Below are 24116 nucleotides of genomic sequence, written 5' to 3' on the forward strand. Positions count from 1 at the left end.
TGTCTCAGGAGCAAAGGGTCCAGTGACAGGGGTGAGGACTGGGGCTGAATGTAGGTGTGGAAATCTGACCTCACAGGGAGTGCGTGCCTCCAATGGGCTCAAGGGAGCCTCCAAGGAGGGAAAGGGTGCCACTTTTCGGATGGCCACTCCCTGCCCTTAACCCATTGAAAAATAATAATTATGGGATGTGGGCGTCACTGGCTAGACCAACATTTACCACCCATTGCTAGTTGACATTGAGGTGGTGGTGGTGAGTGCTGGACCAGCACGGTGCCACAGTGGTTGGCACTGTGCCAGGGACCTGGGTTCAATTCCGGCCTTGGGTCACTGTCTGTGTGGAGTCTGCACGTTCTCTCCCCCGTGTCTGTGCGCATTTCCTCCGGGTGCTCTGGTTCCCTCCCACACTCCCGAGATGTGCAGGTTAGGTTGATTGGCCATGCTAAGTGCCAGGGGGGGTTAGCAGGGTAAATACGTAGGGTTATGGGGCTGGATGGGATTGTTGTTGGTGCAGGTTTGATGGGCCAAATGGCCTTCTGCGCAGTCAGGATTCTATGATTCTTGAACCGTTGCAGTCCATGTGCTGTGGATTCACTGACAGTGCTGTCCGGGAGAGATTTCCAGGATTTTGACGGTGAAGGAACGGCGATATATTTCCAGGATGCTGAATGATTTGGAGGGGAGTGTGCAGGTGGTGGTGTTCCCACATGTCTCGTGCCCTTGTCCGTGTAGATGGTAGTGGTTATGGGTTTGGAAGGTGTTGTCTCAGGAATCCTGGTGAGTTCTTGCAGTGAATCTGTGTGTTGGTGGTGGAGGGATTGGGATTGAATGCCTGTGGAAGGGACAGCAATCAAGCAGGGCTGCTTTGTCCTGGATGGTGAGGAGATAGGTGTAAAAGATCCCATGGCACCTGAAGAGTGGGGGAGGTCTCCCACATATCACCCAGCTGAAGAGAGTGAGGGGATTGGGGCTGGGGGGCTGGAGGGTGGTGCCTAGGCCTGGGGAAGTGTGGGTATTTGTGCCAGCAATAATAGGGTTAACATTCGAGACAAGTGAGTTTGTGCACACAATTGAGAGAGAGAGAGAGGGAGAGACACGCACACACACACGGACTCACACACACACACGGACTCAAACACACACGGACTCGCACACACACACGGACTCGCACACACACACGGACTCACACACACACACACACACTCGCACACACACACTCGCACACACACACGGACTCAAACACACACGGACTCACACACACACACACACACTCGCACACACACACGGACTCGCACACACACACGGACTCACACGGACTCGCACACACACACGGACTCGCACACACACACGGACTCGCACACACACACGGACTCACACACACACACACGCAGACTCACGCACACACACGGACTCACACACACACACAGGGACTGAGACACACACATGGACTGACACACAAACAAGTAATGACACACACACATATGGACTGACACACACACACACGTGCTGACACTCACACACACACGGACTCACACACACACACATGTGCTGACACACACACACACACACAAACAGACTGACACACACACACACGGACTTACACACACACACACGGACTTACACACACACACACGGACTCACACACACACACACACACGTCATGGAAAAGGTTTTGGTGAAGTGGCTTTCTTGGTTTCCTGCTTGGTGCTTCACACAGATGCTGGAGGGGTTTGTGACACTGGGGGCACAGGCAGATTGCTGCAGCAGGTCAGCCCAGCTTCACAGCAAAGACTCACCACAACTCTGCACTTGGATGGTGAGAGTCCTCACTACGATGGGCCGTGCTAACGTGCTGTGTTGTTGCTCTGTTTAACACACCAGTAGATAGGGGAAGAAGGGAGAACAATAGGAAGATACCAGCATCAATAAATAGATAAAGACAAAGGACAATGCTGCTTCTATTTGAAGAGATAGTGGCTGCTTGATGGCAAACAGAATTGACCAAAGGAAGTGGTGATAGGATCTTGAGTGATGCTTTTGCAACTCCTGCTTCCAGTCAGACAGCTGCCAAGATTGAACTGCCTCAGCAGGGCCTCTGAAGCTGCAAGTTGGGGTTTCAAACCCCACTCTCAAATCTCTCAGCGCAAATTTCACACCAAAGTTCTCTCTGCACTACTGAAGTCTCAGGGAGCGCTGCACTGTCAGAGATACAGTAGTGAGGGAGTGCCGCACTGTCAGAGGTACAGTACTGAGGGAGTGCTGCACTGTCAGAGGGTCAGTGCTGAGGGAGTGCCACACTGTCAGAGGGTCAGTACTGAGGGAGTGCCGCACTGTCAGAGGGTCAGTACTGAGGGAGTGCTGCACTGTCAGAGGGTCAGTGCTGAGGGAGTGCTGCACTCTTCTTGGTTTCATGTTTCAGCCATAAGACAGCATGTCCAACAGTGCAGCACTCCCTCAGTACTGTCCCTCTGACAGTGCGGCACTCCCTCAGTACTGACCCTCTGACAGTGCGGCACTCCCTCAGTACTGACCCTCTGACAGTGTGGCACTCCCTCAGCACTGACCCTCTGACAGTGCGGCACTCCCTCAGTACTGACCCTCTGACAGTGTGGCACTCCCTCAGCACTGACCCTCTGACAGTGCGGCACTCCCTCAGCACTGACCCTCTGACAGTGCGGCACTCCCTCAGTACTGACCCTCTGACAGTGCGGCACTCCCTCAGCACTGACCCTCTGACAGTGCGGCACTCCCTCAGTACTGACCCTCTGACAGTGCGGCACTCCCTCAGTACTGACCCTCTGACAGTGCGGCACTCCCTCAGCACTGACCCTCTGACAGTGCGGCGCTCCCTCAGCACTGACCCTCTGACAGTGCGGCGCTCCCTCAGCACTGACCCTCTGACAGTGCGGCGCTCCCTCAGCACTGACCCTCTGACAGTGCGGCGCTCCCTCAGCACTGACCCTCTGACAGTGCGGCGCTCCCTCAGCACTGACCCTCTGACAGTGCGGCGCTCCCTCAGCACTGACCCTCTGACAGTGCGGCGCTCCCTCAGCACTGACCCTCTGACAGTGCGACGCTCCCTCAGCACTGACCCTCTGACAGTGCGGCGCTCCCTCAGCACTGACCCTCTGACAGTGCGGCACTCCCTCAGTACTGACCCTCTGACAGTGCGGCACTCCCTCAGTACTGACCCTCTGACAGTGCGGCACTCCCTCAGTACTGACCCTCTGACAGTGCGGCACTCCCTCAGTACTGACCCTCTGACAGTGCGGCACTCCCTCAGTACTGACCCTCTGACAGTGCGGCACTCCCTCAGCACTGACCCTCTGACAGTGCGGCACTCCCTCAGCACTGACCCTCTGACAGTGCGGCACTCCCTCAGTACTGACCCTCTGACAGTGCGGCACTCCCTCAGTACTGACCCTCTGACAGTGCGGCACTCCCTCAGCACTGACCCTCTGACAGTGCGGCACTCCCTCAGCACTGACCCTCTGACAGTGCGGCACTCCCTCAGTACTGACCCTCTGACAGTGCGGCACTCCCTCAGTACTGACCCTCTGACAGTGTGGCACTCCCTCAGCACTGACCCTCTGACAGTGCGGCACTCCCTCAGCACTGACCCTCTGACAGTGCGGCACTCCCTCAGCACTGACCATCTGACAGTGCGGCACTCCCTCAGTACTGACCCTCTGACAGTGCGGCACTCCCTCAGGGCAGCAGAGGAAGTGTCAGGAATTGAAGGAAGAAAATGCGGGAAGGATTTGGCTGGTTTGGCAGGATCTCCCGAGAGGATGAGTGAATAGTATCACAACACCAGCTTCAAGCCCAACAGGTTTATTTGGGTAGCACGAACTTTCGGGATGCTTTGGACTTTAACCTGGTGTTGTGAGACTTGTTACTGTGCCCACCCGTGTCCAACGCTGGTGTCTCCACATTGTGGGGAGGGTGACAGAGTTAACGTTTGAAGTCTGGATGACTCAGCCTTGAGCATTGGACTGGAGGTTGAACACACAAAACCTCTTGTGTTCAGCGGTCTGAATGCTCCCCGCTCAGCCATGAGTAACACACGGGAGAGTCAACGTCATCGTGTTCAAGGCGGGAACTTTGTCAAAAACGTTCTGCTCCATTGTCAAAGTTACAAAGTCAATGCTCAGCGTGGAGCTGGAGGCCTCTTCATTCCATCTCCTTGCTGGCTCCAGAACCCAATTCTGAGTCCCCACAACAGAGACAAACAAGATCCAAGCTGACAAGATAAGGGATTGCACCCCCAATCTTGGGCTGGATCTGACACTCGATTGGCTGAGATGTGATGCTTGTGTTGCTTTATCTGCTTGCTGTTTGTCAGGGGACACTGACAGACCGGCTGTGAACACAAGCCTCGCGAGGGAGTGTTTCTTTCCACTCTTTCCACTTGCTGTGCCTGGCCCTGACACTACAGGAAGCAGATCGCGTTTCTTTCTGCAGAAAAGGAAACACCTAAGATCTTATCGACAAGCTAACGAGACACTGCAGAGTCAGCCACTGACAAGATAAGGTGCTCGGAAAATTTCCTCGGCCAGAATGTGCGAATGCGACGCAGACTTTTTCGACCGAGTGCAGAACATAAGAAGGGGTTACTAAATGCTGGGGTGACAGGCCATGGTTTTGGAGAAAGGGTTTCACTCTCCTCCCTCCCCAACGCCCCCCTGGCCGTTATTCAGTCCTGGGCCACTGAATTCCAATGTTCCACATTGCTGTTCGTGGAACCACAGAGAGAGACACGAGTTGCCGCTTTCCCAGCACTGTAGCTGTGTTTCAGAAAGGCAGGAAGAGGTCTCACAATACCAGGTTGAACCAGGTTGTCAGACTTCTCACTGTCTCATCTCCACATTTCAGAAAGGCAGCAGTCACTGGACCCTGGAACGTTCTGAGGGAGTGAACGGCAATGTCATCAACAAGGTTTCCATTGGAGTCCTGTCAGGCAGTCCTTGGGGTTCCTCTGTTCGCACCCCCCCCCACCCACCCACCCCCCTGGCTCTCTGTCTCTCTGCTTTCCTCCCCCTTTCTCCCTGTCCTTGTCCGTGGTCTCACCTGCCAGACTTACTGCTCGGTGATGTGCTACCACAGAGTGTGAGCACTCACTGCATCCCTTCCCAGCCAGCTCAGCAGACTTTCTGATCTGGTTCTGGTCACATTGCTGTGATGTGTGAGACTGTTGTGTGTGAGACTGTCTGCCTTATTTCCACGCGCCTCTCCCACCCCTTGACAAGGTATAGCCAAAAGCCTCTGAGTGACCCTGGTGTGCTGAGGTGGTCTCACATTCCACATCCAGCACATTTACCTTCCATTCTAACACTCAATGCTGATGCCATAAAGTCATGGAGGTTTACAGCATGGAAACAGGCCCTTCGGCCCAACTTGTCCATGCCACCCTTTTTTTAAAACTCCGAAGCTCGTCCCAATTGCCCGCATTTGGCCCATATCCCTCAAAATCCATTTTGCCCATATGACTGTCGAAACATTTTTTAAAAGGCAAAATTGTACCCGCCTCTACTCCTACCTCTGGCAGCTTGTTCCGGACACTCACCACCCTCTGTGTGAAAAAAATAACCCTCTGGGCCCTTTTGTATCTCTCCCCTCTCACCTCAAACCTTTGCCCTCTAGTTTTAGACTCCCCTACTTTTGGGTAAAGATATTGACTATCTCGCTGATCTGTGCCCCTCATTATTTTCTAGATCTCTATAAGATCACCCCTCAGCCTCCTACGCTCCAGAGAAAAAAGTCCCAGTCTATCCAACCTCTCCTTGCAACTCAATCCATCAAGTCCCAACAGCATCCTAGTCAATCTTTTCTGCACTCTCTCTCGTTTAATAATATCCTTTCGATAATAGGGTGACCAGAACTCTACACAGTATTACAAGTGTGGCCTTATGAATGTCTTGTACAACTTCAACAAGACGTCCCAACTCCTGTATTCAATGTTCTGACCGGTGAAACCAAGCATGCCGAATGCCTTCTTCACCACTCTGTCCCCCTGTGACTCCACTTTCAAGGAGCTACGAACATGTACCCCGAGATCTCTCTGTTCTGTAATTCTCCCCAACACCCTACCATTAACTGAGTAAATCCTGCCCTGGTTCAATCTACCAAAATGAATTGTGTGCCATAAAGATCACTGCAGCTGCAACACCCGGCTCTGTTCATGCGGAAAGTCGGATGCAGAAAGAATTCTCTTCCTCCTTGTCAGACGCCCTCGTGCAGTGCAGAAGGAGGTCACTCGGCCCATCAGGTTTGTGCTGTTTCTCTGAAGCAGCAGTTCCCTCATTCCCCCCACTCCTGTCCCAAGTCCCTGCACGTTGTATCTCTTCAGGCAGTGGAATTCCCTGATGGAAGCTTTGTTTGAGGCTGCGTCCCCCACACTCCCAGGCATTGCACTGCCAATCCTCACCACTCGCTGTTCCTCGTGTCACCAATCGCTTTCACTCTGTGTCCTTCTGGTTCCTGCCCTTCCCAGCAATTTCTCCCGAGCTCGTCTGTCTGGACTCCTCGTGGATTTGAACACCTCGATTGAATCCCCTCCCAACCTTCCCCTCGGAATGAAATCAGCCCCAGCTTCTGTCTGATAATTGAAATTCCTCATCCCTCGAACCAATCTCCTGAACCCTTTCTTCACCCTCTCTGCTGCCATCACATTCTCCTTCGGTGCCCAGAACCCTCCAGGTGAGGCTGAACCAGTGTTTCAGAATAGAACAGAATCCTGCTGTGCAGAAGGAGGCCATTCAGCCCATCGAGTCTGCACCGACCACAGTCCCGTCCAGCTCCTATTCCTGTAACTCCACAGAGTTACCCCGCCGATCCCCTGAAACTCGGGTCAATTTAGCACAGCCAATCAACCGAACCCGCACACCTTGGGAGGAAACTGGAGGAAACCCACGCAGATACGGGGAGAATGTGCAGTCTCCACACAGACAGTGACCCAAGCCGGGAATCGAACCCCGGTCCCTGGTGCTGTGAGGCAGCATTGCCGACCACTGTGCCACCCCAGTTTTATTCAGGATTAATAGAAATCTGAGTTTTTGCATTGTGGCCCCATTGATAAAGCCCAGGGTACGGAATGCTTTCTGAACCTGCTCTCTCAACCTGTCCTGCCACCTTCCATGATTTATGCGCCTGTGTGCTCAGATCCCTCTGGTCTTGCCCCCTCTTTAGAGTTATGCCTTTTCTTTCGAGGGTTTCTCCAGGTTCCTTCTCTCAACATGAATGACTGCACATTGCTCTGCATTGGACTTCCACCTGTCTCACCAATCTGTACATGTCCCCTTCAAGTTCTGCACTCTCCTCACAGTTCACCGTGCTTTCAAATATCTTATCATCCATTTATTCAGAAATTGTGCCCATGTTAACTGAGGCATGGACCATTTAGGTGCTACTTAAATGCAGGAGGTATTCTAGCTGTGATTAGATTGCCAGTTGGAAACATAGAATCCCACACTGCAGAAGGAGGCCATTCAGTCCATCGAGTCTACAATCCCACCCAGGCCCTATCACCCATAACCTCACGCATTTACCCGAGCCAGTCCCCTTTACACGAAGAGGCAATTTAATCCACCTATCCCGCACATCTTTGGACTGGGGGAGGAAACCGGAGCATCCGGAGGAAACCCACGCAGACACTGGGAGAACATGCACATTCCACACTGACAGTGAGTGGGAATCGAAGCCGGGTCCCTGGCGCGGTGAGGCAGCAGTGCGAACCGTTGGTCAAAGACAGTGAGGAGGTATTGGCTGAGGACGGGTGATTAACAACGTGAAAAGCTGCAGATAAAGCTCAGGAAGGGTAAGGAGTGACAGCTTGTCTCTCTGACAGCCACAGAGGATGTGAGCTTGATAAGATCTGCTTTGGTCCAGTGACAAGGGCAGAAATATGGTTTGAGGGAACAATGTACAGATTTTGGAGGTGATAACGTGGTCAAGGGCTTTGAAGAGGGAAGGGAGGGTGGAGGTGGAGTAGGAACCTGCAAGATATTCCTCCTCTGGTGACAAGCTGTGCACGTTCAAAGTGCAGCTCATTCTCAAATGAAATAATCTGAGGTTTTAGCAAGTCACACTCGCTGATGCTCAATGGAAAATAAACAACGCAAACTTGGTCGCAGCCGTCACGCAGAACACAGTCACACCTCGATTCGCATCTCAGTAGTGGTCTCATCGAGGGCAGTCTTCCATCAACAACACCCTCTACGCAGTGAGAGAGGGGACAGTTCACGAGCCAAAGCCCCGAGGCCTCCAGTGCTCCGTCCAGCTCGAGGCGGCTGCTTTTAAACTCCTGCTGCTCCTTCCCTGCTGTGTGAAGCCCCGCTCACTCGACAGGGTAATTCCTTCTCCACACGGACCGCGGGGAGGCCTGCTGACAGTCCCCCATCATCCCCCGTGGCCATCACAATAATCTCAAAATTGTTCATCCTTTTTTTCAAAGTGTTTGCTGTGTTTATCACGCGACACTCGGTTAAAAATGGAAGAATCGCACGTCAATGTGCCAAATCAGCAAGGGAAAATGCAGACAGAAGCATAGAACATAGAAAAACTACAGCACAAACAGGCCCTTCAGCCCACAAGTTGCGCCGATGATATCCCTACCTACTAGGCTTACCTATAACCCTCAATCCTATTAAGTCCCATGTACTCAACCAGAAGTCTCTTGAAAGATCCTACCGAATTTGCCTCCACCACCAGCACCGACAGCGGCCGATTCCATTCACCCACCACCCTCTGAGTGCAAAACTTACCCCTGACATCTCCTCTGTACCGATTCCCCAGCACCTTAAATCTGTGTCCTCTTGTGGCAACCATTCCAGCCCTTGGAAAAAGCCTCTGAGAATCCACCTGATCAATACCTCTCAACATCTTATACACCTCCCTCAGGTCACCTCTCATCCTTCATCTCTCCAGGGAGAAAAGACCGAGCTCCCTCAACCTATCCTCATCAGGCATGCCACCCAATCCAGGCAACATCCTTGTAAATCTCCACTGCGCCCTCTCAATAGCTTCCACCTCCTTCATCAAGCAGCAGCGACACAACACAGTCCGTGGTAGCAAAAGAGAAAAGGCTGGAAAATCTCAGCGGGTCTGGCAGCATCTGGAAGGAGAGAAAAGAGCTGATGTTTCGATGACCCTTTGTCAAAGCTGAAAGGCAGACAAAGGGGGGGATATTTATTCTGCGGGGGGGGAGAAGGGAATGAAAGATGAGTCATCGCCCCAGAAACCAGGGGAAAAGGCTGCTGATGGGAGCCCACAGAGAGAATAAAGGGTGTGAGTGGCCAAACGGTAGAGAAGCTGGAAGCTGTGACAGATGGAGATGCTGGGGGGAGGGTGGGGAGGGGGACAGAGATAGAATGTAGAAAAGGGGAAGCCGGGGGGGGGGGAGAAAAGGTAAGGGAAAGGAGGATGAAGTAGGGGGAAAGAGTTGGGGGGAAGAAAAATGAAGAAAGACAATAAAGAAGTAAAAGGTACAGAACTTTAAACAGAATGAAAACAAAAGGGGTGGAGGTGGGATAGAGTTGCTCCAGGGAAAAGTGGTGGGACTATGGGTTTAGACGCTGGGTGGTAGCGCGGTGGGAGCAGACATGAGGGGCTGAATGTATGATTCTACTGTCCCTATAAATGTCAGCCTTCTCCTGGGGAAACCAGCCCTTTCATTGTGAACTTCTGCCAAGAGGTTAAGCCAGACAAATCACTGTGTCAAGCTGAGGGAGTAAAGGATGTTCATGTCTTCGAGAGAAAAAGAGAGAGAGACCTGGGCCAACCTTTCCAGAGACTATATCTTCCCTGGATTCACTTCCTTTCCCTCCAGTTCCTGCTATTCCCCAGTTTCCCCAATGGGAAGGGCGGAGAAAAGGAAGTGTTTTACTGACAGATGTTATGTTGGAAGTTCGAGTCTGTCTGGAACTCGGTCTTCATTCAGACAGAGAAAGCAATAGCAGCTTTCCTGGGCAGTAATGAGCATCTGAACAAGCTGATTGGATGTAGTGTCATGGTAATGTCACTCGGTGAGGCAATCCTGAGCTTGGAGCCTCAAAACATGGTCACAATCACGGTGACCATGAAAGTGTCATCATCGCTGGCTTTTAAAGCTCTCCTGGTCCACATCAGTCCCTCAGGGAAGGAAATCCACCATTCTTATCCTGTCTGGCCGAGATCACCACCCCCGAAACCACAGCAATGTGGTTGGCTCTCAGCTACCCTCTGAAATGGCTGAACAAGGTTTGAGGAATGGTTGAGGACTCTGGGTCTGTACTTGTTGGAGTTTAGAAGAATAAGGGGAGATTTTATTGAAACTTACAGGATACTGTGAGGCCGGGACAGAGTGGATGTGGAGAGGATGTTTCCACTGGTAGGAAAAACTAGAACCAGAGGGGACAACCTCAGGCTGAAGGGACGATCCTTTAAAACAGAGACGAGGAGGAATTTCTTCAGCCACAGAGTCTGTGGAACTCTTTGCTGCAGAAGGCTGTGGAGGCCAGGTCATTGAGTGTCTTTAAGACAGAGATAGATAGGTTCTTGATTAATAAGGGGGGTCAGGCGTTATGGGGGAAAAGTCAGGAGAATGGGGATGAGGAAAAATATCAGCCATGATTGAATGGCGGAGCAGACTCGATGGGCTGAGTGGCCTAATTCTGCTCCTATGTCTTCTGGTCTGAGGTCACCAATGCTGCTTTAAGCCCACATCACATAAAACAACATGAAAGGGAACCATCATAGATTTTCATGAAGTCGTTGTGTTCCCAATTCACTGGAAGCTGACCTATTCTACACTGTAAGAACTCTCATAATATCAGGTGGAAGTCCAACAGGTTTATTTGGCAGCAAAAGCCATTAGCTTTTAGAGCGCTTACCCTTTGTCCGCTGAGTGGGAGTTGTATTCACAAATGGAATTTCAAGACACAAACTCAATTTACAAAGTAATGGTTGGAATGTGAGTCTTCACAGGTAATCAAATCTTAAAGGTACAGACAATGCGAGTGGAGAGAGGGTTCAGCACAGGTTAAGGAGATGTGTATTGTCTCCAGTAAGGACAGTTAGTGAGATTTTGCCAGTTCAGGCAAGTCGTCGGGGTTACAGACAGTGTGACATGAACCCAAGATCCTGGTTGAGGCCAACCTCATGTGTGTGGAACATGGCTATCAGTTTCTGCTCAGCGGTCCTGTGTTGTCGTGTGTTGTGAAGGCCACCTTGGAGAACACTTAACCAAAGATCAGAGGCCAAATGCCAGTGACCGCTGAAGTGTTCCCCAACAGGAAGAGCACATTGCTACCTGGTGATTGTCGAGCGATGTTCACTCATCTGTTGTCATAGCATCTGCATGGTCTCCCCAGTGTACCAAGCCTCAGGACATCCTTTCCTGCAGCGTATCAGGTAGACAATGTTGGCCGAGTTGCAAGAGTATGTACTGTGTACCTGGTGGATGGTGTTCTCACATGAGATGATGGCACCTGTGTCGATGATCCGGCACGTCTTACAGAGGTTGCTGTGGTAGGGTTGTGTGGTGTTGTGGTCACTGTTCTCCTGAAGGCTGGGTAGTTTGCTGCGGACAATGGTCGGCTTGAGGTTGTGTGGTTGTTTGAAGGCAAGAAATGGTCTCCACGTCTATTCTACACAGGCAGTCGGAGCTGTGTCTATAACACTCAGAGAGGATCTACCTTCATGTAGTTTGAAGTGTTGCTTGACAGACTGGAGGGGCTGATTGTGGACAAGTCCCCAGGACCGGATGGAATGCATCCGAGGGTCCTGAAAGAACTGGCGGAGGTGATAGTGGATGCCTTGGTGGTTATTTTCCAGACGTCGCTGGATTCCGGGGAAGTGCCGGAAGATTGGAAAACGGCTAATGTTACGCCGTTGTTTAAGAAGGGTGCCAGGCAAAAGGCGGGGAATTATAGGCCGGTTAGTTTAACGTCTGTTGTAGGTAAAATGTTAGAATCCGTCATCAAGGAGGAAATAGCGAGGCATCTTGAGGGGAACTGCTTGATAGAGCAGACGCAGCACGGTTTCATTAAAGGGAAGTCGTGTCTGACAAATTTACTGGAGTTCTATGAGGATGTGTCTAGGGCGGTGGATAGAGGAGAGCCGGTGGATGTGGTCTTTCTTGATTTTCAGAAGGCGTTTGACAAGGTACCTCACAAGAGGTTATTGCAGAAGGTCAGGGGGCATGGAGTTGGGGATAGGGTGTTAGCGTGGATAGAGGACTGGTTGTCAAATAGGAGGCAGAGAGTGGGGGTCAATGGGTGCTATTCGGATTGGCGGATGGTGACTAGTGGAGTGCCCCAGGGGTCGGTGCTGGGGCCTCAGCTATTTACCATTTATATAGATGATCTGGAGGAGGGAACCGAGTGTAGGGTGTCGAAATTTGCTGATGACACCAAAATTGGTGGAAAGGCAAATTGTGTGGAGGGTGGTGAGAGTCTACAGAAGGATCTAGATAGGCTGGGCGAATGGGCCAGGAAATGGCAAATGGAATTTAATGTTGGCAAGTGTGAGGTGGTCCACTTTGGTAGGAAGAATGGTAGGAAGGACTATTACTTACGGGGCGAAAAACTGCAGCAGGCGATGGTGCAGAGGGACCTCGGGGTCCTTGTGCATGAGTCGCAAAAACCCAGCTTGCAGGTGCAGCAGGTGATCAGGAAGGCGAATGGGATGCTGGCCTTCATAGTGAGGGGGATTGAATATAAAAGTAGGGAGGTCTTGCTGCAGCTGTATAGGGCATTGCTGAGGCCGCAGCTGGAGTACTGTGCGCAGTTTTGGGCGCTGCACCTGCGCAAAGATATTTTGGCCTTGGAGGGAGTGCAGAGGAGGTTTACTAGGCTGATACCGGAGTTGAGGGGGTTGAGCTATGAGGAGAGGCTGAATAAACTGGGCTTGTACTCGTTAGAGTTTAGAAGAATGAGGGGAGATCTCATTGAGACATATAAGATGATGAATGGGATGGATAGGATAGAGGTGGAGAGACTCTTCCCGCTCAGAAAGGACAGTAGGACTAGGGGGCACAGCCTCAAGATAAAAGGGGGGCGGTTTAGAACGGAGTTGAGGAGGAACTTCTTCACTCAAAGGGTGGTGAATCTCTGGAATTCTCTGCCCGTTGAAGTGGTGGAGGCTGCCTCGCTAAATATTTTTAAGACGCGGGTTGATGGGTTTTTGATAGGAGAGGGGATTAAGGGTTATGGGGAGAGGGCGGGAAAGTGGAACTGAGCAGCGACAGATCAGCCATGATCTTATTGAATGGCGGGGCAGGCTCGAAGGGCTGGATGGCCTACTCCTGCTCCTATTTCTTATGTTCTCCCCTCATTCTTCTGAATTCCAGTGAGTATAGCCCCAGTCCACTCAATCTCTCCTCATAAACCAACCCTCTCAACTCCAGAATCAACCTTGAAAATCACACTTGGAATACTGTGTACCGTTCTGGTCACTATTATAGAAAGGATATTATTAAGCTAGAAAGAGAGCAGAAAAGAATTACCGGGATGCTACTGAGACTTGATGAATTGAGTTGTAAGAAGAGGCTGATTGGGGGCTTTTCTCTGGAGCGTAGGAGGCTGAGGAGTGACATTATAGAGGTCTGTAAAGTAATGAGGGGCATAGACAAGGCAGATAGTATCTTTTCCCAAGTCTAAAACTAGAGGGCATAGGTTTAAGGTGAGAGGGGAGAGATACAGAAGTGTCCAGAGGGGAAATTGTTTCACACAGAGGGTGGTGAGTGTCTGGAACAAGCTGCCAGAGGTAGGAGTAGAGGGAGGTACAATTTTATCTTTTAAAAAGCACTTGGAGAGTTACATGGCTACAATGGGTATAGAGGGATATGGGCCAAATGTGGGCAATTGGGATTAGTTTAGGGTATTAAAGAAAAGGGCAGCATGAACAAGTTGGGCCGAAGGGCCTGTTTCCATGCTGTAAACCTCTATGACTCTAATAACTAAGTGAATCTCCTCTGCAGTCCATCCAGTGCCATTTTCTGAAATAAAGCCAAGGGGTTTGATTTTATTCAAAGCTTATTGCCCTGTAGTGGCAACTCTGTCACTGGATTAATGACTCAGGGGCACAGGTTCAAACCTCCATTCAGCAATGGAGTTCTCCCAGAGCTGAGAATCAGGGCTTCAGCAAGTGGGACTGTCGTGACCACATTCCCCTCAGTGTTACTATCACAACCATCAGAGAAAGTGCTCTGAGTTTGCCCCCTCTCAGCCTGGGGCACTGCAGTGTGGACTAAACACCAACCCACCTCCCCCCACCGCTCAGACCTCCTTCTTTCATTCTCTGAACTTGGTTCTGTTGCAGTTACAGACTTCAAGGTCACAGTGAGGAAGACGGAAGCAGCAGAAAGGTGTCGACTGCGAGGGCCGTTCCTCCTCGCGGTCCAGACTGACCACTTGGAGCTGAAAGATCTGAAGAGCGGAGAGGTCCACTTCACCTGGCCGTACCGGTTCCTCCGACGCTTTGGACGAGACAAGGTAAATAACTGGGCCGGCTGGGTGGAATAACGTGTCATAACGGCGAGAATAAGGGGGTGGTCAGCGTTGCAGTTGTCCCCACACTCAGTCACCATCGTTGGAGAGTCGGGAGTTACTGTGTGAGGGGGGTGGAGCCTGGCTTCAGAGCTGGGTGCTGCTTCACCAAGCCATCTGACGGTGCCCTGGTGGACACCCCTCCCCTCCGCTCCTACGAGGGGGCATAGCTGTAAATTAAGGGGTGGTCAGTTACAGGACGGATGTCAGGGGTAGGTTCTTTACCCAGAGGGTGGTGAGGGATTGGAATGCCCTGCCTGCTGCAGTTGTAAATGCGCCTAGTTTGGGGGTGTTTAAGAGATCCGTGGATAGGTTTATGGATGGAAAGGGATTGGTTTAGGTTAGTGGGTCATTGCTTTTTAATTGGTCGGCGCAACATCGTGGGCCGAAGGGCCTGTTCTGCGCTGTTATGTTCTATGTCCTATGTACTGCCCCCCACCCCCACCGATATCAGGACCAACCCCCCCCCACCACCACCCCCACCCCCATTCCCATCCCGCTGCCTCTCCCCCACGGATATCAGGACCAACCCCCCCCCCACCACCCCCACCCCCATTCCCATCCCGCTGCCTCTCCCCCACGGATATCAGGACCAACCCCCCCCCACCACCACCCCCACCCCCACCCCCATCCTGCTGCCTCTCCCCCACGGATATCAGGACCAACCCCCCCCCCATTCCCATCCCACTGCCTCTCCCCCACGGATATCAGGACCAACCCCCCCCCCCCCACCACCCCCACCCCCATTCCCATCCCGCTGCCTCTCCCCCACGGATATCAGGACCAACCCCCCCCCCACCACCCCCACCCCCATTCCCATCCCGCTGCCTCTCCCCCACGGATATCAGGACCAACCCCCACCCCCACCACCCCCACCCCCATTCCCATCCCGCTGCCTCTCCCCCACGGATATCAGGACCAACCCCCACCCCCACCACCCCCCCCCCCATTCCCATCCCGCTGCCTCTCCTCCACGGACATCAGGACCAACCCCCCCCACCACCTCCCACCACCGCCCCCCCCATTCCCATCCCGCTGCCTCTCCCCCACGGATATCAGGACCAACCCCCCCCACCTCCTCCCACCACCCCCCCCCCATTCCCATCCCGCTGCCTCTCCCCAACGGATATCAGGACCAACCCCCACCCCCCCCCCCCACCCCCATCCCGCTGCCTCTCCCCCACGGATATCAGGACCAACCCCCACCCCCACCCCCACCACCCCCACCCCCATTCCCATCCCGCTGCCTCTCCCCCACGGATATCAGGACCAACCCCCCCCCCCCCCATTCCCATCCCGCTGCCTCTCCCCCACGGATATCAGGACCAACCCCCACCCCCACCACCCCCATTCCCATCCCGCTGCCTCTCCCCCACGGATATCAGGACCAACCGCCCCCCCGCTCCACTCCCCCCCATCCCCACCCCCATTCCTCTGCCTCTCCCCCACGGACATCAGGACCAACTCCCCTTCCCTCCCCCCATTCAACAGCATGTTCCCATCTCCCTTCCCACACGGACCAGCGCCATCAGGGCATGGGGGGCCCAGCCCATGGCTCCGCCTACCTGACCCACGGACTGCACCTCCATCATGACCCCTCACCTCCCTCCCAACTTTCCGACTGAGTTGAGGAGGAACTGCTTCACACAAAGGGTTGTGAATCTGTGGAATTCCCTGCCCAGTGAAGCAGTTGAGGCTCCCTCGTTGAATGTTTTTAAGGCAAGGATAGATAAATTTCTGAACAATAAAGGAATTAAGGGTTATGGTGAGCGGGTGGGTCAGTGGAGCTGAGTCCATGAAAAGATCAGCCATGATCTTATTGAATGGCGGAGCAGGCTCGAGGGGTCAGATGGCCAACTCCTGCTCCGAGTTCTTATGTTCTTATACCACATCCCTGCGTGATTTCCTTTGAATATCCCCCCCAACCCCTTCCCCTCCCTCCCCATCATAGCCTCCCCCATTATAACCACTGGTACACTGTTGGGGCCCAACTGGCACTGCCCAGCCATACCCCTGAGTATCTAGCGGGGTGGGGGGGGGGGGTGGTGGTGGTGCTGCAATGGCCTCCGACACCCACCCCCCGCCCCCCCCCCCCAAAGGGTGCCACGTCTCTGCGAGTGGAAGCCAGTCACGATTCTGGTGAAAGGGACTGGGATGATTGCAAACTGTTTGGCGTTGGGCACCAAGCTTTTTCGACCCGTATGCTATTCTCCCGGATCAGCGCGACCTGTGCCTGGCACCGCGAGGTGGGAAAATCGCCCCCATTTATCTTTATTCGGTGCAGTGATGGGGCAGGGTCAGGAAGCGTCCCACTGCACCAGCCACGCGGTCCCAGATTGGAACCAGCTGAACAGGCAGGGAGAACAGATCCTCAGGATAAGACAGCTGGATTACCAGGAGTTTTAACTGTGTTAGGAGATTGAGGGTTTTATAAACGCCTTGTGAGATCAGGTTTAAATTCCAGGTTTCTCCCTCCTCAAAGCTCAGCTGCCATTATGCAAACAAAGTAATCACTCCAAGACATCCAAGCATTTGTGAAAGATGGTTCGGTCACTGCTCCCTGGTGGGTGTCTCCCCGTCAGCGTTGGCAGTGTTGCTGAATGAGTTGCTTCAGGGCGTTTAAAAGATTCTTCCGTGCCTTGCGAGCAAAAGTAACATTCACTCCTCCAAGCCCAGTTCCCCTTCGGAGGCTTGCGGTGAGCTGTCTTCCTGGCGGATTGCAGTCGGATTGTTCCTGGAACAGCTGGACACAGCTGTCCACAAGGACACCAGTCAATTTCAGAGTTTCCCGCAGCCACGTTGCTGTTGATATGAAATCTGACGTAGACCAGACCGGGTCAGTGTGACAGAGCTCCTTCTTTTCCTCCGTGTCAGTGAGTGTCCAGGAGTTTCACCATCACCCATTACCCATCCTGCTTCCTGCACCCAGATTTATTTCACTCACTGGATTTAAATTACCCGCGTGGGACTTGAACCTCTGTCCCTGGGGTTTCAATAACTTGACTGCTCTGCCAGTGGGCCATTATGGTCTCAGACTCCAGCAGATCCATCATCGATATATCTCTCCCCCGTGGTGAAAATGAAGATTGCAGTCACACCTTTTTATTACTTATTTATGAGTCATGAGTAGACTGACATTAACACTGCAATGAAATCACTGTGAAAATCTCCGAGTTGCCACATTCTGTTTGGGTACACTGAGGGAGAATTTCGCATGGTCAATGCACCCTCACCCGCACGTCTGAAAGACTGTGGGAGGAATCTGGAGCACTCGGAGGAAACCCACGCAGACACGAGGAGAATGTGCAAACTCCACATAGACAATCACCCAAGCCGGGAATCGAACCCGGGTCCCTGGCACTGGAAAGCAGCAGTGCTAACCACCGTGCCACCCTCTCCGGAGCTCTTTTCGAACTCCCATCACACACCTTGGTGGCACGATGGTTAGCACCACTGCCTCACAGCACCAGCGATTCTCGGCTTGGGTCACTGTCTGTGTGAAGCTTGCCCGTGTCTGCGTGGGTCTCCTCAGGGTGCTTCAGTTCACTCCCACACTCCAAAGATGTGCGGGTTAGGTGGATTGGCCATGCTAAATTGACACTAATATCTGAGGAATAGCAAGGTAAATATGTAGGGTCACTGGAATAGGGCCTGGGTGGGATTGTGGCTGATGCAGACTTGATGGGCCGAATGGCCTCCTTCTGCACTGGAGGGATTCTATGAAATTCTACCTCATCATCTGGTCAGGTGGGCATTGAATATCTGAATTCCTTTTACAGGTCCGCTCAATCCCAAGCCCAGTTTGTGGAGTGAGACACCAGTACTTTCCTTCACCCCAGGTTTATACAATAAATTTATTGATCCAATAAATGGCAGAACCATGAGGAGTATAGAGACACAGAGGGATCTGGGTGTGCAAGTCCACAGATCCTTAAAGGTGGCAGATTGGTGGAAAAAGGTGGTGCTTGCCTTTATTGGACGTGGGGAACAAGTATAAAAGTTGGCGTATGACGTTGCAGCTGTACAGAACGTTGGTTCGGCCACATTTGGAATACTGCGTCCAGTTCTGGTCACCACACGGCCAGACGGACATGGAGGCTTTGGAGAGAGTACAGAAAAGGTTTACCAGGATGTTGCCTGGTATGGAGGGTCTTAGCTATGAGGAGAGATTGGGTAAACTGGGGCTGTTTTTCCTGGAAAGACGGAGGATGAGGGGCGACCGAATAGAGGTGTATAAAATGATGAAGGGCACAGATAGGGTGAACAGTGGGAAGCTTTTTCCCAGGTCAGAAATGACAAACACAAGGGGTCAGAAGTTCAAGGTAAAGGCGGGGGGGCAAGGTTCAATTCAGATATGTGGGGAACGTATTTTACACAGAGGGTGGTGGGGGCCTGGAATGCACTACCAAGCAAGGTGGTAGAGGCGGACACAGATCATTTAAGACTTTATTTAGATAGTCACATGAACAGACTGGGAATAGAGGGATACAAACGGATGGTCAAGTTACGGACACATGGTCAGTGCAGGCCTGGAGGGCCTGTTCCTGTATTATATTGTTCTTTGCTTATTTACAGACTGCAGCATGACGTTGCCTGCTTCCTACTGACCATCCCTGTTGTCTCAGCAATCTCTCGTTAGAAATGCTGTCGGCATTTAATTAAACAACGCCCTTCATCCAAGGGCATGGGAAACAGGAACGCAGGAGCAGAGAGAGGCCTTCCGAGTCTGCTCCACCGTTCAGCCAGCTCATGGCTGAGCTGGTTGGTGGTGCCAATCGACCCCCTCCCCCCCTCATCACGCTGAGCCTGTGTACCTGTCCAAAACGATTCACATCTACACCATTAACGCCCACCTGTGGACTAACTAACCTCGGCTTGTCTTCCACCCGTCCCTTGCAATGGACAAGTGTTGAAAACACAAGCTTGGCATCAGCTGATGCCCGCTTCCTTGGCACCTCCCTGAACTTCAGCTCAGTGTCACCGTTTAGTCATGGTGACCGTGACAACTGTGAGCCGATTGTTGGAAAGACTGTTGACGAGCAGGGAAGGGAATCGGCCGTCCTCACCCGGTCTGGCCTACGGGTGACTCCAGATCCAATGTGGCTGACTCTCAACTGCCCCTCTGAGATGGCCCAGCGAGACACTCAGTTCAAGGACAATTCGGGATTGGCAACAAGTGCTGGCCCAGCCAGTGACACCCTCCAATCCCTGGAAGGAATAGAAGCATGGACTGTGACAGTTTCTATGTAGTTCACCCACTCATGCCATGGGACAACTTTACCATCAACTCTGATGGGGTTTGTGCCAGGGACTCAGAGCCTGACTCCAGTGACCCAGACTCACTACCAGTTCAGTGACCAAGACCACTAAGCCACAGGAGGAAGCTGTGTTGGGGTAGTGGTGGTAGCGAGGGTGGTCAGACTGGAGTCACATGGAGGACATGCCCACTCGTTTTAGATTCCTCTACCAAACGTAGGGGAGTCCAAAACAAGAGGGCATAGGTTTAAGGTGAGAGGGGAGAGATACAAAAGGGTCAATTTTTTCACACAGAGGGTGGTGAGTGTCTGGAACGAGCTGCCAGAGGTAGTAGTAGAGGTGGGTACAATTTGGTCTTTAAAAAAACATTTAGACAGTTACATGGGTATAGAGGGATATGGGCCAAATGTGGGCAATTGAGACAAGCTTCAGGATTTAAAAAAAAGGATGGTATGGACAAGTTGGGCCGAAGGGCCTGTTTCCATGCTGTAAACCTTGGTGACTCCATTAAAGACCAGGGATGGATGGGCAACTTCTTCTGTTTTGAGCACTTGTGAACCAAATGGGTTTGTTTCAAGACTGAAATTGGCCCTTGAATTGCAAATGTATTGACTGAGCTGGGTTTGAACCCCGAGCTGCCTCAGCAGGATTTGAACTCGTTTCTCTCGATCATTCTGCAAGACTATGTCTAACCACAATGTTGCTCAACTCTATTCAGTATCCTGTCTGCTTTCTGTGTTTGCAGGTGACATTTTCCTTTGAGGCTGGGAGGAGGTGTGATTCCGGAGAAGGCAATTTTGAGTTTGACACCAGACAGGGGAATGAGATTTTTCTCCTCATTGAGTCTGCCATCCAGGTCGAGAAACAGAAGAGTGATCTTCAGCTGCATGGGAGTCTGGACGGCGAAACTCTGAGCACCAGGCCTCCCTCTGTTCAGGGGATGGAAGCCAAAGTGGACGAATACAACTTTGAAGAAGGGCAAGGACAACAGCTGACCAAGGGCAAAGTTGAAGCATCGAATGCCACCCTCCCCTCCCTGAGGTCTCTGTCACTGGAGTCAGTCTGTGACACCAAACCGTCATCCACAATGCCCCGGAGGCAGGCAAAGAGTCACCACAGCTACCCGGTGGCTGGTTCCCAGGAAAATCAGCTCCTGGACGTCGAGTCCACCTACTCGGAGGTAAGGGATGTCGTTGGCAAGACCAACTCCTGTGGAAATGCCAAGCGGGCGACCAAAACCCAAACTGGGAAGAAATTACCAGACAACCCATGTGCGCCGGAATCTGATTACGCCATCCCTTTCGACGCTGTAGCAAAGGCTTTGTGCCTGCCACCTTTAGGTGGACCATCTGCCACCCAAAAGGACATTCCAAAATTGACTTTTTCTACGTTTTTACCTCACGGAGCTGTGGAACTTGCAGACCCTCTCTACGACACCATCGATGAGTGCAACTTCCAAAGAAGTGCAGGTGCGTCTTCATCCCAATCCCTGCCCAAGGACCACATCTACGATGAGCCAGAAGGAATGGCTGCTCCTTCAGTCTACGACAACCCGGAAGAGGTCAAAGGCCATGCGTGGAAGCTTCAGGCCTTGGACTGTGACACGCGAGGTCACGAGTACCCCTACAATCCAAACACGGATGACTACGCAGTGCCAAAGGCAGCCAAGAAGACCAAGGAGAGGATGCACCCAAAGATCAAAGTTGATGCTGAGAGCGAATATGATAACATACTGATAAAAACTTCAGACAAGAAGGGAGCTAAATGATCCACGGGTGGGGTCAGGGGCTGGGGGCGAGTGAGGGGGCTTGGAACAGGAGGAGGTGTTTGGAGATTTGAACTCCAGCCTGAAACTTCAGGGGGAGGTTGGAGGGAGAGGGGTGAGTGAAAGCGGGGAGGAACCCTCTGCAGGTGAATCTTTCCGTCAGGGACTAGCACCAGCTAGGGGAGGGCTAGGGGTCAGGGAAGTCTCTTACCTCCCACAGACTGACGTGACCTCCCTTGCCAGCTCGCTAACTGCCTCGAATGCTTCAGCTCATTGTACCCGATGAACTTCAATTGCCAATAAAATTCCATTCCGTTTTGCGGGATGTTTCAGGGTCCGTGACCTTTCATCAGAACCATCATCGATCTGAAACATCAGCGCTGCTTTTCTCCCTCCGGAGAGTCTGCCCCACCCGCTCAGTATTTCCAGCTCTTCTTTGGTTTCATTTCAGTGTCAGCTGCCAGTGTTGCACAGGGAAAATGTCCATTTACCCAGATTAAACAGCCTGATGGCTCGTTTTGTTGTGAGAGGAGAGGTCAGGACAGAGACTGGTTTCCCGAAGCCTCCCCACGTGGCTCTCAGCCCAACTCCTGGTGTACAAGCTCCAGTGAAGATCAGCCGCCCTCAGTTCACTCTGTATGACTTCACTGACACTGCCACGTGTCCCCATTGCCAAGCTGGGCAGATGCTCACAATGCCTCTGGGATATTCAAGCCTTTCATTGCCTTTCTCTAACTGCCCCGTGTGTGTGTGGGGCATGTTTCACTGCAGGGTGGAGAGTGGAGGAGATCGCTGAAGACTGACCAAGCTTTATACACACACACTGCTCTTGTTTCAACAGGTCAGGACAACCCCCAAGTGTGATAAGAGTGACATTCCTGGAGCATCTATCTCAGCCACAGGGGATGCTCTGCGGCCAGCTTGTGCACAGCAAGCTCCCACAAATGGCAATGCTCCATGCTGTCCTGGTGCTGGGTGAGGGAGAAATGTTAGCAAGGACCCTGGGGAGAACCCCCCCTCCCCCTGGTCATGGGGCCGACCTGGGAGGACCTTGGTTTAACATCAGATCTGAAAGATTGTACCTTCGACACGCCCAGCACTCCCTCAGATGCTGGATTTGGGAGTGACGGAACATGGAAAGAGACCATTCGGCCTTCTACCTGCCTTCTGACGGAGTTTCCAAATCAATCAGCTGTAGTTGTATTTATCCTTTCATGTGGTAAAACATCTCAGACACCTCCCACATTCTTTCCCAGTGGGAATGCCCAGAAACCTCCATCGAGCGTTCATGTTTTGGGTCAAGTATGACTGCTTGGCCAGGTCTCTTGTCACTGAAATCTCTCATTCCCAGGCAGATTCCAGTAAATTCTCTCTGTCCCCTCTCCCAGATCCCGACATCCTTCCCAAAGCTGTGGTCCTCAGAATTCAGCACCGCTCTCCAGCTGAGGGCCAACCAGCACCCGGTAAACATTGAGCACAAGTTCCTCAACGGACGTGTTCACGAAAGCGCTGGATGGAAAACCTCCACAAGAGAGAACTGGAAACTGATTTCTGGGACACAGATTTTTCTGAGACCCCGAGTCACTGACAGGGTCTCCCAGAGACAATCACACGGGCTCTACACATGGCCTGCTCTCTGCTGGAATCAGTCTACTTGTCCGCTGCCCATTGTGTGCCAAATCCCCACTCCCCCCAAATGCCCGCAGCGCCCACCCCCTCCACAACCGCCCTCCCCTCCCACCTGAGGGGAGGGTACTGAGGCCCAGATAGCACGGTCCAAACAGCCTGTCCTTAAACAGTGGCCCTGAGAACGGGACCTGTGACCAGCTGCCACTGGATGCTGAGCTCCGTGTTCATATTGAGGATGTGTCATCGGCAAGGTTGGCACTGCCCAACTTCCCCTGAGATCCGGGTGCTGAACTGCCTTCCGGAGCCGCCGCAGTCCCTGTGGTGTAGGTACACCCACAGCGCAGTTAGGGAGGGAGTTCCAGGATGAACCCAAAGAAGGCATATGGGTCTCCTTGCCTTTATTCACACTCACCCGATGAAGGAGCTGCACTCCAAAGTTTGTGCTACCAAATAAACCTGTTGGACTTCCACCTGGTGTTGTGTGGCTACTTACTTTATTCGCTGAGGCACAGAATATAATAGCAGGGAGGTTGTGACGGAGCTGAATAAAACTCTTATTAGGCCACAGCTGGAATACTGTGTCCAGATCTGGTTGCCACGCTGTAGGAAGGATGTGGCGGGGGTGCGGAGGAGCTGGAGAATTTCAGCTCTGAAGACAGGCTGGATGGGCTGGGCTTGCATTTCTCAGAGCAGTGCAGGCTGAGGGGGAACCTGATTGAAGGGTGCAGAGTTCTGGGGGTAGAGAGGATAGAGTAGAGAGGAAGAATGTCTTCCTCTCCGTAGAGGGGTCAATCACCAGGGGATAGAGATTTAAGGTGAGGAGCAGGAGATTGAGAGGGGATTTGAGGAAAAGCTTTCCCACCCAGAGTGCGGTGGGAATCTGGAACTCGCTGCCTCAAAGGGTGGGAGAGGTGGGAACCTCAGAACAATTAAGAAGCATGGGT

At 52.4% G+C, this 24116-nt stretch overlaps 1 protein-coding gene across 1 annotated transcript in view; it reads left to right on the forward strand.

Annotated features, from left to right (window-relative positions):
- LOC145361339 (docking protein 2-like) overlaps window positions 1-21546 on the forward strand; it is a 77118-nt gene extending 55572 nt beyond the window's left edge. Inside the window, exons 4-5 of the mRNA XM_080217007.1 lie at window positions 14296-14468; window positions 20524-21546. Coding sequence (XP_080073133.1) covers window positions 14296-14468; window positions 20524-21546 — 1196 coding nt within the window. The remainder of the gene's footprint in view (window positions 1-14295; window positions 14469-20523) is intronic.
- The last annotated feature ends 2570 nt before the right edge of the window (window positions 21547-24116 follow it).

The sequence above is a fragment of the Carcharhinus amblyrhynchos genome, chromosome 34, assembly GCF_965287045.1.
Source record: "Carcharhinus amblyrhynchos chromosome 34, sCarAmb.v2.hapA, whole genome shotgun sequence".
NCBI classification, from domain to species: Eukaryota; Metazoa; Chordata; class Chondrichthyes; order Carcharhiniformes; family Carcharhinidae; genus Carcharhinus; species Carcharhinus amblyrhynchos.